Source organism: Ambystoma mexicanum, chromosome 4q (genome assembly GCF_040938575.1).
Source record: "Ambystoma mexicanum isolate Mex_15411 chromosome 4q, UKY_AmexF1_1, whole genome shotgun sequence".
NCBI classification, from domain to species: Eukaryota; Metazoa; Chordata; class Amphibia; order Caudata; family Ambystomatidae; genus Ambystoma; species Ambystoma mexicanum.
In genome coordinates, this window is record NC_090928.1 from 213,414,811 (window position 1) to 213,435,101 (window position 20,291).

At 43.8% G+C, this 20,291-nt stretch overlaps 1 protein-coding gene across 2 annotated transcripts in view; it reads right to left on the minus strand.

Moving 5' to 3' along the window:
• The window catches only part of TIAM2 (TIAM Rac1 associated GEF 2), a 552,861-nt gene that overhangs the window by 281,503 nt on the left and 251,067 nt on the right, over positions 1 to 20,291 (minus strand). Inside the window, exon 12 of one of the 2 annotated variants that reach the window (XM_069607743.1) lies at positions 13,928 to 14,006. In XM_069607743.1, the coding sequence (XP_069463844.1) occupies positions 13,928 to 14,006 (79 nt within the window). Of the gene's footprint in view, positions 1 to 13,359; positions 13,379 to 13,927; positions 14,007 to 20,291 lie in introns of those variants that run through there. The other variant, XM_069607744.1, reaches the window with a different exon arrangement.

Below are 20,291 nucleotides of genomic sequence, written 5' to 3' on the forward strand. Positions count from 1 at the left end.
GCACATTGGAGGCGTTCATCACAAAAACTCACCCATGGAAGGCCTAAATAGACACACCTCAAAGGTGTTGTTATACATACAAAACGCTTATTATAAACCGATTGTATGAGCAATCATCCAGTTAAAACACAATTCGTCTTGTTGCTTATACCTCAATTGGGGACAGAAGGAGATTCAATATTCAATTTGCAGTTCAATATATGTGTTTCAGCCATCAACCCCTGTGCAATATCCTAGCTCCCTCACACACAACACTATTACACTACAGGAAAATCACATTTAATCATTTAATTAAAACCAATTAAAAAGGTGGGATGTGAACAGTGCTCATCCACTTCATAGAGACCCTGATTCACGTGAACAGCACATGAATTAATCCCAAAACAGGTCACGCTAATGACACAGAATGCCAAGTAGTGACTGGTAATGCTGCCCTTCTAACAGCTTCTTCTTGTACTGCATACAATTTACATTTGAGTCAAGCTGACATTTTTGCTCTTCTAATAACAGCAATCAGAGTAGCTTTCGCACATTTGGTGGAATCAGAAAATCGAATGCCAGGAACAAACCATGTGAGCACAGTACTTTTGAATAATGCCATTTTAATGGACATCCAGAAATGGGATAGCGCAGTGGGCGAGCACGCTGAAGCCTCTCTGGGTGAGCAGGCGCAGTACGGCTGAGACAACATCTGCTCGCTGTTTGGGTGAAAAACGCTCTGTAGGAGCATGATGGGGGTTTGCAGTGTGCTCTGCATGCCTTGTGTGGATTTGGGAAGCTTGCTCTACTACCAAGCGTACTTTGCATGTTCTTTGTGTGAGCAAAGCCCGCTTTACCATTGGCAACGAAGACAACTTGCTCTAATGCCATCCATACTTTGTTCCGCGTGCGAGGGCTGCATGTATTACCAGAGCTGTGTTGATGACATGGCTTACGTATTTTGATAAAGCTTGCACCGCATGCCATGTGCTTGTTCTGTGACAGACTGAGAAAATCGGGCCCTGTTCCTCTTGCTCTCATTAGCTCTGCGTGTCCGAATGGTAGTCATCCAGTTATTAGCCTGTGTATGTTAGTGTTATTTCAATAAAGTGAAACCTAATTCGGCTAATTTATCACATCCAACATGCCGGGAACCAGATACTTGCACACTATCTGCTTCCTCCCAAAATAATGTACTTCCGAAAATGTCCTCAAATTATTCAACACATGTTAATGTTAATGTTAAAGGACATTTGTACCGCGCACTATCATCACCGAAGTGGTCCCCTGGCGCTCTGGCGGCTCTGAAAAAGGGGGGGAGGGTTTGGGTTAGTGGGAATAGGCTGGAAAAGTGCAAGAGAGCAGTGATGTGCTGTTGGCAGCCTCAGCCCGGTGGGTCCGTCGGCTGGGCTTGGGGTGTTTTATGGTCCGTAGTCATCGTGTGCTGTTGTGCAAGTCTATGTGTGGTTTGTTTTGTTGTTGCATTGTTGTGAAGTTTGTGCGGATTGCTGCGTTTAAGGCTTGTGGTTGTGTTTGGTTATAGTTTGAGAGGTGTATGCAGAGGGATGGAATTGTTAGTTGGTTGGTTAGTTGGCATTGCTGTCCTTGCAATTGTGGGATTCCATCTAGGTCCGGTACATGCTAACAGTCACATTTCTATCTAGATGCTGCGCAAGCTAGGTTCATAATTCTAAGTGTGGTGCCTGCTAAGAATCACATATGCTAACAATCACATTTCTGAGATTCCATCTAGGTGTGGTATTTGCTAACAATCACATTTCTATCAAGATGCAACGCGGGCTAAGCTTGAGAATTCCGTCTAAGTGTGGCATATGATAGCAATCACATTTCTGTCTAGATTTGGCGCTTCTATCTAAGAGTGAACATGCTAACATTCACAATTCCATCTAAGAGTGGACATGCTAGTATTATGGCACACTATGTTATTGGTAGGTAAGATAGAGTGGCGGGGTTTTCTGGAGTAGAGTGATTGCTCTACTCCCCACCCATGCCACATTCACGTTTTTTTTTTTTTGTTGGTGTCTGTTGGCTGCTGGCTTCCTTGGCGTCCCCTGCGAACACCTGCAGACACATCTTGGAGCCGCCACTGTAGGAGCCGCCCTTTGCCTTGGGGTCCTTCGCCGCAGGGGCTGCCGGGCAGAGGGCTGCCCTGGGGAGATGGCTTTAATAGTGTAGAATGAGCCAATCAGGGTGAGGGGGTGGTCTGGGAGGCGGGAGGAGGGAGGGGAGGGATAGGGGAAGCCGATGGGGGAACAGGGAGCCTGGACCACGTGGGCGCCGGTACCAGGAGGCACACCGGGCCTCTGATGTTTCAATGAGCGAGCCCTGGAGGGTCTCGTGCGGGGCCTAACTTACCTGTGCAGCGCCTGGGACAATGGAGTCTGCACGGCTCCAGCGGCCTCTAAGGTCGTGGTAAACACGGCCTTTAGGCCAATCACGGAACGGGGGAGGTCTGGGAGGCGGGAGGAGGGAGGGGAGGGGAGGGATAGGGGAAGCCGATGGGGGAACAGGGAGCCTGGACCACGTGGGCGCCGGTACCAGGAGGCACACCGGGCCTCTGATGTTTCAATGAGCGAGCCCTGGAGGGTCTCGTGCGGGGCCTAACTTACCTGTTCAGCGCCTGGGACAATGGCGTCTGCACGGCTCCAGCGGCCTCTAAGGTCGTGGTAAACACGGCCTTTAGGCCAATCACGGAACGGGGGCGGTCTGGGAGGCGGGGGGGATAGGGGAAGCCGATGGGGGAACAGGGAGCCTGGACCACGTGGGCGCCGGTACCAGGAGGCATACCGGGCCTCTGATGTTTCAATGAGCGAGCCCTGGAGGGTCTCGTGCGGGGCCTAACTTACCTGTGCAGCGCCTGGGACAATGGCGTCTGCATGGCTCCAGCGGCCTCTAAGGTCGTGGTAAACACGGCCTTTAGGCCAATCACGGAACGGGGGCGGTCTGGGAGGCGGGAGGGGAGGGATAGGGGAAGCCGATGGGGGAACAGGGAGCCTGGACCACGTGGGCGCCGGTACCAGGAGGCACACCGGGCCTCTGATGTTTCAATGAGCGAGCCCTGGAGGGTCTCGTGCGGGGCCTAACTTACCTGTGCAGCGCCTGACCAAATTCACTTTGACCAAATATAGTAAAGATGGAGTTATGGGAAGTAAATGATCTGTTCCTTGAATATGTATCCTGTCTTTATGTAAGGAAAACGACTTGCCTTATATTTCCTATGTGTGCGCTATAGCGGGGTAGCTGAATTTGGTTTAGCTGTGGTGACTATGTGCAGTGAAAAACGTCAGCACAGAGGCATTTCTGGCTAGTGGGACAAAAATGAAACGAAGCCAAACGCTGTATTTGACTGTCGCTCCAACCCATATCTATCGGGAAATGCCTTTACTATTCGCATCAGCCCTTCCTCTGTCTGTGGCTGACTCAATCGTCATTAGCTCTGCCTCCTGGCGAATGTCTGTCTTCAGCTTTTGTTCTCTGCAGCCTTCTTCTCTCCTGTGACTATCTCTTCTGCTATTGCCAATCCGCCTTCTGTCTGATTACCTCATCTGCTCTTCGGCCATGCACCTGCCTAGGAATGACACTCCAGCCGAGGTCACGAATCTTTCAATTTGTGACTGGGTGTCAGAGCCGAATTTATAAAGATATGCATTGGAGCAAATCAAGCGGTACACATGTACATCTTTGGTTTGACCATGTTACTCTAAACCTGATTCGCAAAGTCTAGTACAGGAGTAAATCTGGAAATGCCTGGAGCATCTCTGAGATGCACTCCAAAGCTGCAAATAGTAATTTCTTTAGTTTGTCCAATAACTGATCAGTCCACTTCAATTGTGAATGTGGGAGTGGGGCCACACTTGTTGGGTAGGGGTAGAAGAGCAGGTCCTCTTATAGTGGACTGGCTGGTTACATGTTTTACCCCATCAACTGCACCAGTCAGAGAGGGTGTTGGGAGAAAACCTCTACCATCTGGGTCCTTTGAATCGACGTGTGGCCTTCAGCTGTCCCGGCACGGCAGCTGGCACATACTCCCGCTATTACTGTAATGGAAGTACCCCTTGGCCGTGACGAACAGCAATACCGCAGGTGCCGACAATTCCCTTTTGGGCGAGATCGATTGATGGGACGTGGGCCTCACACCGGTTGCAACACCCCCACCAACAAAGGGAAACTTTACCCATGTGCCAGATAATCTGACACTGGAGGAAGGGTGATGACCCCGAGAGTAGAGATGCAAGGATTATCCTGGAGCGTAGCAGGACTCAATAGACACTTGGAAGATGAGCTGTAGGTGTCCTTTGTCTGAAATCATGACATCACAGGATTTCAGGAGACACTGGCACTGGTAGCTCCAAGTATCCAGGGTTATGCGTCCTTCAAGATATCTGCAACCTAGGGCAGGGGAGGCAGGCCAAGTGGGGTTCTGCTCTTTTGGATTAGTTCATATATTTATAGGGAGCTATAGGTCATACAAACCGTCCCGAGGGGCTTTTTGGAACTGCATATGAGAGCCCTTGATGATAGAAATATTGTATCAATCAACCTGTATAACCTGGAGGCAGCATCTGGGGGGAGTACCCTATTTGTCTATTTACAAGCCTGCATAGATAAGTGGAGGTCTACATTTGGCGAATCCTCAAAGATTATAGAAACGGGAGACTTCAACTTACAGTATGAGCCTATAGGGATCATGGCTGACATGCTGGAAGATGAAGATAGAGCATGGGGAATAAGGGAGCTGGTGGCCCCCTTACCAAGGAGAAAATAAGAAAAAAAGTGGCGCGTATAGTGATGTCTAGCAACTTGAGGGCTTGTATTGGCGGGATCCCGGGGAACTCCCCAGCAAATAAAACCTTCCATTCTGTAAACCGCACCAGCTCCATAGACTTTATTTAGCTGAATTTGGATGCTTGGTCATCTGACTTTAGAGTTCCTACTAGATATGAGAGGGACCATAATCCATTAATTCTAACAGTGACAGCAATATTGTTGGGGGTCTCGGAGGAGCAGGGTGGTGCGCTGGTAATTGGCCTAACCAGTAGTGGGCATGCTAGGCGTACAATAAAGTGGGGGAAGATCAATTTGGAGGTTGCTTTGCCAGTGATATATAATTCTATACTGCCAATTCTTATGAATTAACTATATATTTATTTCTGCCATCCGTCTTTTAGGCACTGCAAATAAAGAAAAGTAATCCGGTGACTGTAAAAAACACCACTACATTCACTCTTCGGGCTTGGAAATAGTTGGACAAGGACGACACAAAAAGAATGTGTACACTTTCCTATGAAATGGTGGCTGTACATTGCTCAATTGTTGCACTACTGTATTTAACCGACTCACAACCTTTGCACAAGTCCGATCATGTGTAGTTAAATCTGAAATAGTTATATGTGTCAATATATGTCGACAGAGGATGCAGGCCCTCGCTTTAAGGGGACACCAGTCCGTTCGGTGAGTTTAACACTGGTGCACTCGTCACTGAAAGTCAAAAGTCACTATTTCTGCCTGCGGGCATAGGAGCTTATCCGCAGCGGTCCACATCGCCCAGGCCATAGGACGGCAGGCCCATGGTCAGATGACAAGGAATACATATACTCTTTAAATGAATCTGCAATTACCAACTTGACCGAGCAGTGAGCGGAATGCCTGAACAGAATCGAGCTCGCGTGCCTCTGACCCCAAGAACATCTAAAATAGAAAATTATCACCCGAACTGGATCGAAAATGGTCACACCACTGGAGACACAAAAGTTCTGAGGAAGTGTACGCATCCTCAATGACGAAATCAAAGGAGGAAACAAGTTCTGGTTAAATACTCCCTCTGTTTTGTGTACGATACCGTTTTAGTCATGTGACAAATCGATTACTATAATTCAATAACTCCTTATTTCTACTGTGGTTCATATGTTACACCACCCTTTCGCATTCCCTTACATTCCTTCCTCCTGTGAATTGATGCCTACACTACAATGGTCAATATGTGTAAACAGTTCCCAGTTCCAACCACAAGATGGCAGGCTAGGGCAACTACTGCAAAATATTTGATTGGTGTTTCTCGTACAATTACGTACCTTTCACATTCCTATGTGAGTTTTGAGGTCTATATATAAATGACAGTCATTTATGGGGATGGAATTTGCCGACACTTTCTATAATGACCCACGACAAGAGTCACGAGGGGAAGTGACTATGGCACTAAGTTTACTGTTATGTTTGTTACAGGAGCCCTTGTCTTCAAAGGACACCTGGAAGGTGGGATAGAATGCAACAAATCAGCACTGGCAGATCCCAGCCCTTTGAACTTCCTAAAGGCAACTCATTTGGCGGCGTAGGTCTCAGAGGTTCAACTGGGGCCTGTATGGCTTCATGAGCACTGCCACGTGACAGGTGGGCTGCGCCTCTACACTCTGCGGGCCCATCCGCTTCCCCGAGGCCTTTCCTTGTGCACTGCCTGTTGCATGCCACACATCTATACCCATATCCCTGGCACCAACTGTTTGCAGCTCAAGGCCCACCCAGGACACTATCTAATGGTGACTAACTCCAACTAATCAGCCGAACCTATGTAGCCTCAATAGGTGATGGTAAGGCATAATCAAAGAGCCGAAACTAATGGTGGTGCTCAAATAACACATGAGCGAAAACTAGGCAGTCTCCCCTAGGTGGTTCTAAAGTGCCATCATTGGATAATAGTAATGGTGGCATTAAAGGCATGCCTATGAGGAAAAGCTACTTAGTCTCAGAAGGTAACATTAAAGTGCTACATGTAAGCCAACTGGAGGCAGTCAAATCCACCTATGAGCTCACATTTGGTGGTCTGACAAGTTGGTACTAAAGCACCACCTCTGAGCCATAGCCAATAGAGGTGCTAATATGCCACGTATGAGCCCAAACGATGTAGCCTCATTAGTCGGTGCGTATGCACCACACATGACCAGAATTTAAGAAGCCTATTGGCATTTCTATGTCTACAATGCCAGCCATCCTTTTACACCCCCCCACACCAATATCTTTACATTACTAGGTGGTGCTAGAGTGCCACCTATGAGTCCAAACCAAAAAGGGGCTGAAATGAACGGTCAGTGATGTTAAGAATTCCGGGTTTTAAAACTTCTAAAAGTATATGCGCTTTACAAATGCAAAATAAATAAATAAATAACGTATGTAAAACACCAGAAAAAAAGTTAATTTGGTCCGAACGTAATGGTCGTGACCCTTCGCATAGCACACACCTTACACTGAATTCAGACACATGAACTTGACGTTACACTGGTCAAACCTACTTTAGGCCACAAAATGGGAGGCATACAGATGTTTTTCATGCAAGCAAGCTTACCCCAAATGACTATTTGAACGAAAATGTAGACTTCAATGACAACAGTAATAATAAATGTGCAAAAGTATGTGAACAAATATCACGATTAAGCTGTATTATATTCAGCAGCGGTACACATTGCAAAATTATTTATTTTCAGATTCTTTAATTAAAACATAATCTCACAACTATTTTTTTTTTTTTATCAAAACAGCCTGACAGACTCATTTGGTGTTGTTGGACAACCCATGTGAGATTTACTGCCATTCAAAGGACAGTGTACTGTTTAAACTTCAGTCAGAAGTATGGCTTGGCTACAAAGAGGAACAATGCAAAAATCCATGTCGCTAAACTTCAAACAAATGTGCTTGTTTAACGATTCTGGGTGAGACCGCAAAACATATGTACTGAAAAGTTAAGCTAAAGTTAACCTATTTGAACCAACTATTCCGACATTGCAAGGACGTAACAGGCAACAACAGTGAATGTCTTGAGTACTCCATTTGAGCTCAGGGACAGCAGCTAAAACACCTTTGAGATTACACAATGTCAGGCTGACGAAGGCCAGTGTTGCCTTATTAATTAACCCAGTAAAAAAGTTAAAGCAGGCAATCAGCACCCCAATCCCGGTCTGTCCTAAGGTGATGATTTTACATGGGTAGAGGGATGCAGGGTTCAGTAACCGAGAAAAAAAACCTCATGAGGGCAGCCATGATGGTGGGAATGGACTGGGGGAACTCGACGCTACCAAATATACACAGATGGGTGGAGGGAATGGACCATTGTGCGGAGCTGGAAAGAAGGGTGTACAGGGAGAGGGGATGTTCCCAAACGTTTTAAAAGATATGGACTTGATGGATGGAACTGGGCTGAGGAGGTAGTTGAAAGGACGCATGGTGAAGGGCGGGAGGATTATGACCTAGCAGGACTGAAGGGGTCAGAAGGTAAGGGGGTGAGGTGGGGAAGGGGTCGGGAGGGAGTTATAAGTGGAGGTGGCTGGGGTTGAGAGGAGGGTTCTCAAAAGGAGTGTCATACTGGTAAACTATTGTTTTTAATGTGGTTGGGATGCAAATTACGAAAAACACAATAAAAATAGTAAAAAAATTAATTAAAGCAAAGGCCTATTTATACAATGGAGCATTACTGCCACGTGGTAGGAGGTGGTGAAGTGTGGTACTGCATGGACATACGTTGTCACAAGGGAAAAACATGATGAGCTTAGTGATTCATGAACTCAGGTAAAATATTATGTCCAGTAATGACGGATTGTCAAATTATAGCCAAATCCATTATAGACATGGCTTTATAGCTTATGATATGGCAAGGTAAAAATCCTGTGCATGTTATGTTATCCAATATTTATACTGCATCCCGTCACCCATCAACACTGTAATGGTCTTAGGATGCATGGCATTGTCCGAAAGGTGGCATATTGTTATCGTGCCAGGATGTCGCCAGATCTTAGACTGTGGAAAGGAAGGGGAGGTTTGGGGATGAGGTGGTAGGAAAGAGAAACAAGACAATAGAATGACCAAAATCAAAGAGGAAAAACAAATGGGATTAGTTGGAGGGGATAGGATTGTCGAAGGAGGAATGTGTGTTTTTTAAATGTGATACATTATTGGTAAGCAAGAGCGTAGGACTCAGGAGAGTACAACTCAGTATGGAGCAGAGTTCTGTTGTGAAACAATATCTAGAAACGACAAAGCATTATACTAGATCTAGTTAGATGGTAAGTGGTTGTGTGATGGGCTTGAGAGGTATAAGGAACACACAGATAAAGACTCAAAATGATGACAAAACAAAAAACAAAATTCCCAAGGAATATGTCAGCAAACAAGAACTCCAAAAGATTTTATTTGGAAAATACTTCAAGAGAAACCCCAAATGTATTACTACCTTTATGTCACTTAAAATCACCCATTAGAAGCTGACTGTTAAATCACTGTTCCCCCATTTTTAACTCCATCCATCATAAATTGTGGTAAAGCTTCCTGGAATATATGTAGCAATAAGTAGAGAAGTATAAGCAGGTCTTTGAATGTTATAATGTGCTTACTGGAATTAGGAAACATTTAAATTGACAATTAATTTGACAGCTGACAAATGTCAAAATGACTGGGATACACTATTCTAAATTAATTTAAGTGGTCACTATGTAACGGTTTATTTAACACCCTAGACACAGGGAGTTCCTTCCCTCCCCTCCCCACTCAAGGAGTCACGCAACAAACTATTCGACAGATTATTTTCTTCAGCCCTACTTCAGATTCATATCATGCTCCTTGGATCCCTCTCCCCTGATCTAACAATGAGCCAAGAACCAGGCAGGTGTACAGAAAATATATTTGTATTTATTTAAATAAAAGTAATAGAAATTAGCACAAAAATGTCAAACACCACTTTATTCGTGGCACAACACAATCAACTAATCTCAGCATAAATAAATCACAAAGGCGAGTTGAACAGAACACAATCACAATTCTGCACTTTCTGCAAATTTCACTTCAAGAAATAATTAACACTGATCAATAACGAAAGCAATTATGTAGTGTTGTGACATTTTGATTTTCCTGGCAGCTTAAAAGGCCAGCACAAGGTTTTCAAGATTGGTACAAATACATATGGCAATTATGATTTCGCCCACACGTTGGGTTTAAAATAAACACAGGGTGAATTAGCAGTTTGTTTTTCAGACCCTCCCTTGCTTTGGTGTATGTTGGGAAGTCAGACAGAGAAATTGGAATGATTTGGGGAATTTTGGGTTTCAGACCCCCCTCTAATGAAAGGCCTGCGTTGGGGAAGTTGGATAAAAGGTTGGACAGATTTAAGAACAAAGACACCCCTCTTCCTTAAAGAAGTCGGGGTCAGCAGGACAGAAAGGATTACCCAATTAAATTATAGGCTATCGTTTTCAGCGCACACTGGGGAGTGAGTTTTGTTAATTTCGGATTTTAACCAAATTCACCCGTAATGTTCTGCCAAATGGGGAATTAATTAAATTATATTTTCAGTTAAATCAGTTAAATAGGCTAAGGATCTACACAGTTGTGCCCCCCTTCACCAAACCACTATAAAGGGAAAGGATTCAAGGCAAGCAGACTCACCCACCTTTTGGTTTCCCAGGGCTCTGTTCTACTTACATAGAAAGCCTCTGTTTACAGTTCCGGAAAGCCAGCTGCATCTCAGGACACTCTGGAAAGATAGGGCAGGGGTCTGGTCACTCTACTCTCAAAGACGGCCTCCCACTCTCCACCATAGGATCCAGTCAGCTTTGAGGCCTTCGTAGAAATAGACAGCTCCACCCAGATGCACTCTCAGCAATCTCCTCTGGTGTTTCCTTACAGCTGTCCGGTGGTAAGTTTCAGCAGCCCTCTATGTCTCTCTCCTGTTCTTGTGTCCCTTCGTCCTAGTGCAGTCCACCTTATATAGCAGCAATGACACCACCAATGTACAATCTTGGGGAAGAACCCTGAAATAATTGCTGCAACTCAAAACCGACTCCAAGTAAGGATTGGTTTAGGGGTCTAGAGCAACATATGGCAATTCCCATTTGTAATCGTCATTTGTTCTCCTTTCAAATTTTTGGCAACAACAAGTTATATGTATCACAACTTAATTGTACTAGCAATTGCCATAATATCATAATATACATATTTTCTGATTCATCTAATCATGGGGAATTAGATAAGCGGACTACCAGGTCCGTACCAGGTAGCACCGCCACGTGGCACATTTCTGCCGTTTCCCTACAAAACATAACAGTTATGAATATATAAGTTATTATCCTTATCCCTAATTTTCTGCTCTACCCACTCACCAACTCTCACATTTGTAACATGTTCAGATCAGCCTGAAACCTAGTTTAACTGGCCATTACACTTCCATGAGACGCAGGTGGGTGGATGAATTTTATATCTCTAAAATCGCCTGGAAAGTACATACAAAATGGTACATAGATGAAATCAATCCGCCTTATGGTTGCTGAGAAAAAGGCCTAAATGATAATGGGTCCTTTTAAATTAATTGTGAATATTCATGTGGGACAAAAGGCCCCCCTCCTGCCTTCCGGACATTTGTTTTCACTGGGTCAGCTTGTACTCAGATTTTTTTTTTTATCAGTCTCATTTGTGTTGGAAGCTTGCTCTTTGAAGTTGTTTCCCCCATTTTCACACATATCCGTCATGCTCCAGCCAACAGGAACTTCTCTTGCAGTCAATGTCTTCAGAGCCAGCAGGTCTGGAAAACACTGAATTTTGACACCTCTAGCAGGACACTTTATTGCAGTTGGTAATTATACGGTAGATGTGGCATCCAGGTTGGGAGTGGGAGATTTCCTTGTGAAGTTTCTCACAGCCAGCAAAAGGGTTTGTCTTGGGCTGACATTTTTTCATGAACACAACGTGGCTTTTCAAGTGTCACTGGAGTTTTGTATATGAAACCTAATATACATTGCTTTTTGTCAACCTGCACATCATGTCTTTTCCCTGACATTTTTATGTTAGCAGCGACACATTTTCACATTACTAACTGCTTTTATTTGCACAAACCTGTGCAAGCCATTTTTGTGTCACTGTTTAAAAATCCTGTTTTCCATGTGAAAGGGATCTTTGATTCCTCCTTTTGTAAATTAAATGTTGCTTTTCCTTTGGAAATTACAGGTAGGCCCCTTTTCCACATGGCTCTTTAATTTTACTTGAAAAACAAAAACAAAGGCCAAGCCGTTTTTGTTCCAGTGTTTAAAATCCTGCTGTTTATGTGAAAGGGATTTCTGTTTGGGGTCTTTGAATGCACCCCACAACTAGAGAAGGAGACAAGGACTGTATGCACAATGCTAAAGTACAAAAGCTTCTTGTTTCACTTTAAATGTAAATACATACATGCACTCCATTTGCTGGCTGTAATTTTGGAGTAAGTTTAACATATGCACATTCTAAAATAATTTTTTAGGTCTGTTTACATCACAGATCTAACACATGGAGTCAGAATTTCATGTGTTTCTATTTTTAAATAAGTACAACATACCATTAATTTGAGTCAGTTACTTTCAATTTTGATGCAATATAAATGTCTTAATTCTGTCCTGCATATGAAAAACATTACTGACGCAGTAATCATCTTTCTGTTGCTTGTTTCTACTTGGAACCACATGCTTTGCATATGCTGCCATCCAGTGGTTGGCTCAGAGCAGGGCTTGCAAAATCTACTAGCCCACTCGCATTGGCGAGAAGATTTTATGAAGGGTGAGCATCATTTGCATGGTACTTGACCTTGCTGGCAAGTATGGGGATGTCTGAAACTTTTATTTGATGTTTACTGCACACAAACTGTGCTTGCAGTAAATTGAAAATAAAGGTTTCACTGTGTATGGCTAGCCTTTGTGTAACAGCATTGCACCAAATATGCAGTGTCCTTATGGTGACATGCACCATTTTACAGAAAGTACCGGTAAATATTTTGTCACCCGTCACCATGAGGGCTGGGAGGATAGCTCAGGGGCAACGTGTTTGTCTTGGAAGCAAGACAGCGCTTAGCAACACAGGTTTGAATCCCGGGCTCGCACTTAGAAACTGCTCCCGTTATTTAGCACGTTATAAAAGAACAATACTTGGTTATTCTAGGTTTTGATAACAATGAAACAAGTGCACCATACATTTACTTATTGACGATTTGTACAGCACCAACTGGAAACCAGAGTTACTTTGTGGAGCCCAAAGGGGGAAGGTGGGACGGGGGAGATGGTAGGACAAGACAAAGGAGGGTTACAATAAGAAGATCATTCACAGGTCTTAGTACATTCAGATCAGTGCAAGTCCAAAACTAATGGCAGCAAGTAAGAGTGCTCACATGTACCACAAGTAAGAGAATAAAGTGCTGAGCAAATAGGAGCTAACTATACACAGAGAAAAACTAACATTGGGGAGATGGCGTATGTCAATAAGGCAAATTAATTAAAATAAATGTAATTATATGTGGTCTGGGGAGGTTTGCAACTGTTATAATTGCAAGACAAAACAGACTCCACCTGCCAGGTTCCAACACACCAAGATTCCTTTAGCGGATGCACTGGCCCAATGAGTTGCCCAACTGTTCACCAGGGTCCACGATGCATACTCGGCAGGCACAAGAGAGGTGAATAGACATGATCTTAGCACATTCGAAAATTGTACAAACAGCACATTACATGAGTATGGGGCTGGTACAACTGTGGGACTCTAATTTGGAGGAACTCTCTCAAGCTGCTAACACCCTTAGGAAGCTACCATCAATGATTGTGGTATGTCTGACGTGATTGACCCATTGGTACAAGTAATGCCACTCCACCTCTCTTGCATAAACTATGCAGGGAAAAGAAGGAGACCAATTACTCCCCGTCAGTACTTTCAACCGTCCCACTCCAAAATAAAAATCAGGAGAGGGAGAAAGAAGGAAAGAGTAAGGCATGAATAAGTTTGTATGTGGCAGGAGCGAAAGGAACACAGAGCCCAAAGTTAAGAGGGTGGGGAGAAAATGCTGCAGCTTCCTTGCCCTAGAATCACATGGGAAGTTATGTTACATCACCAAACTCTAGCATTGCTTCAGCACCAAACAAAAAATATTAATTAAGCTTACCAAAATCTGTTGCGCTTCCAGTCTTTGTGAGGTGGACGTGGTTAACATTTAAAGGAAATAGGTCTATTTCATCAAAGATCTGAAAGAGATAACAAATTATCACAGTATATATTGTGCTTGTTGCATTCACCTTACATAGCATGAGAATAGGGTGGCCCATATAGATAAAATAGTCAGTAAAAAAAGAAAAGAAAAAGAACAGCACTGAATAGGAAATGAGGCAGGCCAACTGTAGAGGTTAGCCACAATTGAAAGGCAGCATAGACATGCAGTTGTTTGTTTACTTGAAACAAAAGAGCAACATTGAACAGATTGTGTTTATCTCTGAACACCCTGTGGTTTCTGCAAGGAGTACATCTTTGGTAGAAAACTTTAAATCAAGACTGAAGGCGAAGAACAGTTGTAATTTAGCACTCTCTGCCAAATGGTCACATTATCCTTTAGACCAAAGGAACCCTGAATTTAAGTTATATTGGGCTAGTGTACCAGATATTAAGTGCATCTCAACTGGGCAAGGAATTCTATGAGTGAAACTCGGTGACCAATCTTATACCCATGGGAAACAAGAGTGGAGACTTTTCCTTAGTTGATCCCTTGAAGGTCATTTATCAAACGTCAGTGAGCCTGCTTGATTACATTATTTCTCCAACTCTGTTTAATAGGCCTATTCCTTTAGCATTAATTCCCAGGGCTATCTGGATTATTGCACTGCTCAACTGGTGTTAGCGAATGTTGCCAATCAGACAGCAAGCACAAATATGGTTGCCATATGTTCTGGGAAAAGGAGGGCTGTGACATCTGGAGATTGAATGTGTGGGGTAAAAAGAACGACAGAGATGAAGAGGCCATGCTAGGCCCTATGTGAGAGTGAAGCTGGCTAAGTGTGAAGTTCCATTTGAAATATAAAAGCCAGTATAAAACTGATTTTAACATACAGTCTAGTGAATGAGCGAGAATGGGACTCCCTCCATTTTATTAGAATGTACAGACACTCAGCAGAAGAAAGTGCAACTTAGAACTGGAATATTGTTAACTGCGTCCAATGGATTCCAAAAGACATGTGGCACTGCAGATGATGACTTTGTGTAAATGCCCACTTTGACAGATTCAAAACTGCAAAAGTGCACATGGAAAGAACACACTGGGCATTTGTAAACTAAAAAGGAGGAATGATGCCTTACCTTTGGAAAATAAAGTCGAATGACAAATTGTCTTCGTGAGGAATAAAGAGACTTAATTTCAGCACCTAAAATGACATTCACAGGGAAAGGCCTATTACGTGTTTGCATAAATGAAAACATGTTCTTATGTTAGCAAAACAGAGGGGGGGTCTGGGAAACTCTCTACCAGCACAAACACAGCCCATTGACTTGTTCTTGGGTGGATGGGCCCTGGGAGATTCTCAACCAAGTCTTTAGCTCACTGTTCTTTTCACAGAGAAGAAATGTCCCTGCATATCAGTCTTTGTCCTGCCCAGGGGCAGTCCAGCACCGAATTGCTAGGCAATTCTCCTCTGAACAAGAGTACCACAACAACCCCATACACGTGTTTCAGCCTTGTTGGGCATCATCAGTGAGGTGAAGCTGTGCCTCTCTAAGAGCAGTGTGCAAGGGGTCCACGTCTGGATTACCCTGGTAACTTTGGGTGAGACCCAAAGTTACTTGGTATGCAAAACAGAGGAGGGTCTGGGAAACTCTCTACCAGCACGAACACAGCCCATTGACTTGTTCTTGGGTGGATGGCCCCTGGGAGAGTCTCAACCAAGTCTTTAGCTCACTGTTCTTTTCACAGAGAAGACATTTCACTGCATATCAGTCTTTGTCCTGCTCACTGTTCTCAGAAAGGCACAGCTTCACCTCACTGATGATGCCCAACAAGGCTGAAATACGTGTATGGGGTTGCTGTTGGTACTCTTGTTCAGAGGAGAATTGCCTAGCATTTCGGTGCTGGACTGCCCCTGGGCAGGACAAAGACCGATATGCGGGGAAACTTCTTCTCTGTGAAAGGGAAAGTGAGATAAAGACTTGGTAGAGTCTCTCCCAGGGGTTATTCACCCAAGAACAGGTCATTGGGCTGTGTTCGTGCTTGTAGAGAGATTCCCAGACCCCCGTTTGTTTTGCATAAATTAACTTTGGGCCTCACCCTAAGTTACCAGGGCGATCCAGAAGTGGACCCCTTGCTCACTGTTCTCAGAGAGGCACAGCTTCACCTCACTGATGATGCCCAGCAAGGCTAAAACACGTGTATGGGGTTGCTGTTGGTACTCTTGTTCAGAGGAGAATTGCCTAGCATTTAGGTGCTGGACTGCCCCTGGGCAGGACAAAGACTGATATGCGGGGACATTTCTTCTCTGTGAAAGGGATAGTGAGCTAAAGACTTGGTAGAGTCTCTCCCAGGGGTTATTCACCCAAGAACAGGTCATTTGGCTGTGTTTGTGCTGGTAGAGAGATTCCCAGACCCTCCTTTGTTTTGTTCTTATGTAACTGTGGCCTACCTGGATGCACTAGATTGTATTTATGAACAGCAGGCCTATATATAATGCTAAAATGTTACATGTAAGCACAGCTTGTCGATTTAAAGCTGTTGTTTCTGAAGGATCGGTGCATCTGGGGTTTTCCCCACTAAACTGAAAGGCCTGTGCCTTTGAAGATTTTAGCTCAAGACCTTTGGCTGAGGACCCCTAGGAGAAGGTGGTCTGGTTGTCAATTTAAATGGTAAGATATACAAAGACGTATATTGAAATGATGGGATTTACAGATAAAACAACCAACAGAAATTCTCTTTAAGGTCAGGCTCCCCATTAATGGTGCCTTAGCCCTGAGCAAAGCCCTTTGAAGTTCAGTAGAAGAGGGCAGAATTAACATTGGCCTGAGCAGATAGGTTTCTATTTCTCCTTAAACATGTGACCAGCTAAGAATAGGTGGGGGCATAAGAGTGAAACTGGGAGCAGCTATGATGCAGCGTCATTGATTAAACATTGAATACATTTTCTCGAATAAAAAAGTGCAATTAAGTTATGATCAAAATTATGATTTTGGCATTTTCATAAATCTGAGGAATTGGGGAAATTAATGTTGGAAGTATGTAGTGTCAGAGTTGTAACAATTTCGGCGCAGCAGCAAACTGAAAAATGGTGGCTCTGCCGAAGAAGGGCGTGCCAAAATAAAATGTGTTTTTTCTGACGCGCCATAAAAAGTATAATCCAAAAATATATAGGTTTATGTAGTTATCAGGTAAATGTGCATAGCTGCCATGTTGTTAGATTTTCAGAATCCAAAAAAGATAAATCCCACATCATTTTGGGATGACAAATCTTTCTCCTCCCTCGGCCAACATCATACACCCCCCCAAACTCCTGGGCCTATCAGGAGCCAGTGGGCGTCTTGGTGGGAGGTGAAGGGAGAGTGCTAGCTAATCCTTACTGTGAGAATTATGATCATGTAGGAGTGTCATCGGCCCTATAAGTGGTCAATTTTGCATCAGAAGAGGGCTTTTCCACTTGATCCCGAGAGGTAGCCTGCTGCCAGACTCTTGCGAGGAACTAGCAGAACGACCTCAATCCTTGCACTGGAGGCAGTGACAGGGAAATCTAGAAGCTAGCTGGGACCCGTCCAGAGGAGCCAGAGGGAGTCTAGGCGCAGGAGAAAATCCTTGACTGAAAGCACTTGACCAGATCTGGGCTGTCCTCAGAGGAGCCCTGCTGTTTTTCCCTGATCAAGGCCTCCCATGTAAGTAGACTAATCCAAAAGCCATCAATTGTGTGCAGAGCTACCTGACTTGGTCCTTTCTATTAGTGGGTAGGGCTGGGTAGGCCCGCGGCACATTTTATTAAATCCAATTCAAAGTCATTCCAGTACAGAAAATCACCCTATCCATTTAAATTGAATTGTGTTGGGAACAGCCTGCCTTAATCCTTTCCATTAAATTGTGGGGAGGGGGGAAGCTGTGTAGATCCTTAGCGCATTGAATTGTAGTTAAATCAATTTATTCCCATTTAGAAAATCACGGGATGAGTGTTGTTAGAATTCAAAATAAACAAAGTTCATGCCCAGTGTGTTAGAGCCGGTATAGACAGTAAAGACTTGGGTGACTGTCCTCCTGAAACCCCCGACTCCTGTCCCAAAGGGGGTGTCCATAATCCTAAAATAAGTAACCCTAAAATGCTGCTATGCAAGTGACTATACAGGGTGCAAAAAAAACAAAATTTCCCATTGATTCCCTTGGCTCCCAAACCAGAATCCCAAAGCTCTGCCTGTCCTTTGAATGTGAGTTGCAAAACGATTTTTCAATTGTATTGTGAATGTTTTCTATTAGTTAATTTGCAATAAAATCTGATGTAAGATGTGATTGCATATTTCAGAATTCCAACTGTGTTTTAATAACGGAAAGTAATTTGGAGTTGTGATAATGTGTAGTGCTACAGCATTGGTGGTTACTAGTCTTCTTTGTCAAACCTTAAATAAATATATATTCTTACTATACACCGGCCCGGTTCCTAGTCCATTGGTGACATAGGGTATTTGTGGGGGTTGGTGCGAGATAAGTGAGAGGCCTCACTAAACTTGTATCTGTATAAGTGCTTTGGGTGCGCATCACCTTGCTTGTGGGGAATGGTAACTCCCAGAGTTGAGTGTGACTGCATAATTAATCGCAACAAAGCCACAAAGTTCTTGCTCCATACATACCTTTTCAGAAACCTTTTAACAACACACACCACCAAGACGCTTCAATTCCCCCTACCTCAGCTTGCTAAAATGCTAAATGGGTGGTGTTAGCAAAGAATGTCTTTTTTCAACTTTCCCTTCATATTTTCCTATGGACCCCTATTCCTTTTGGTCTGTTTTTATCATGTCCTGACTTTTTGGAGAGACGCAAAGCCTTCAGCTTCACTTCCTTTGTCTTTTTCTCAATTGTTATGGGGAAACTGGTCTGTCCTTCAGACCATCAGTACTGGCAAACTGTTTCCCTTTCAATTAATTTATTTTTACAATTGCACACAACATCTTACAGCACAATGAAATGGGGATACTTTTGTATCACCTTAGCTTTTTACACATAGGATTACTTTTATATGGACCTAAAGACAATCTGGTGACAGCAGTTACAATTTTACTGTTTTTTCATTATTTTTGGTATGCACGTTCACGTTAATCATGTATGGCTACTAAACGTGGCTAGTGCCCTAAAATGGCTGCACCACGAGAGTTTCACTTGTTCTTTGCCCATATTGGAGTTTGGCCTTCTTCCTACCTTCTCAGGTCAGGAAAGTCCTTATAAGGTCATGCACTTGCCCGAGAAAGCTGCTGACTCTGAAGTTACGGTACTGTACTTGTGATTGGTTCCCATCATTTTCATACATCTACATTTATTACCTGCATTACTTGATTAAGTTATTTGATGTCTATTGAATGAACCCAATGGTGATTGAATATTATTAGAGAGTGTTGTGTAATAGTGCTACCTGCTAGTTTCATTATTCAGTGTATTTTAAAGGCCTAAAATAAATAACTTTATTTTTATAAACGACTTTCTAAATGTAATTATTTTGTGGACTCATTGAGGGCCTTTGACCCCACTCACACACTCCTGAGACTACCCATTGACTGCTCTCCATTGCTACCTTGATTGGGTTTAGGCTACTCTTCAAGCTCCCGGGTCACCATAACCAGAGTGGCCACCTAAAATCTGTCCGCCAGGCCAGATTCTAGAATTCTATCTTAAAGGTGGCGTGCCAATGTTTCCTGCTTGCATCTCTCCTCTATATTTTTCTATCATCTAAAGCTACTCATTGACCTATATAAGGACTGTGCTTCCATTTATATGTGCATGACATTGATTTATCTGCGAGTTATTAGTCCAAATGAGAGCTTTTCCACAGTTCCATGTTAACATGCTGCTCGAATAATGCCTGCTTTACATTATACATGCAGTGGATCACCAGTGAGAACGAGGAGACCTTATCATTTGTGGGGGAAATGGCAGTGCAACTGTTTGCTGCTGGCTGTTTCTTTTTGAGTAGCTGTTTTCAGGGGTTTCCTCTAGCCGCCTTACATCGCTAGCCCAGAAGGTATTTGCCCTGCCTGCTGCTCCATGGAAAGCTCATCACACGTCACTTGGAATGCTGTTGCATGTCGTGTTTTCAGACTGGTAAGTGTTCACCGACCTGTTTATTTTCTGGCGTATTTTTGCCATCTTATGCGCCCGGTCCTCTTGTTCAGTGTTGGATGGACTCAGTATAGCTCAAGTGGCTTGAAGCTAGATGGTGCAGACCCTTATCTGATAATGCGAGGTCCTTGCCAGGTACTTCGCAATACCACTCAGTGCTGTTTGGCCATAGTACTGAATCCAGTGTGAAGGTGAAAGG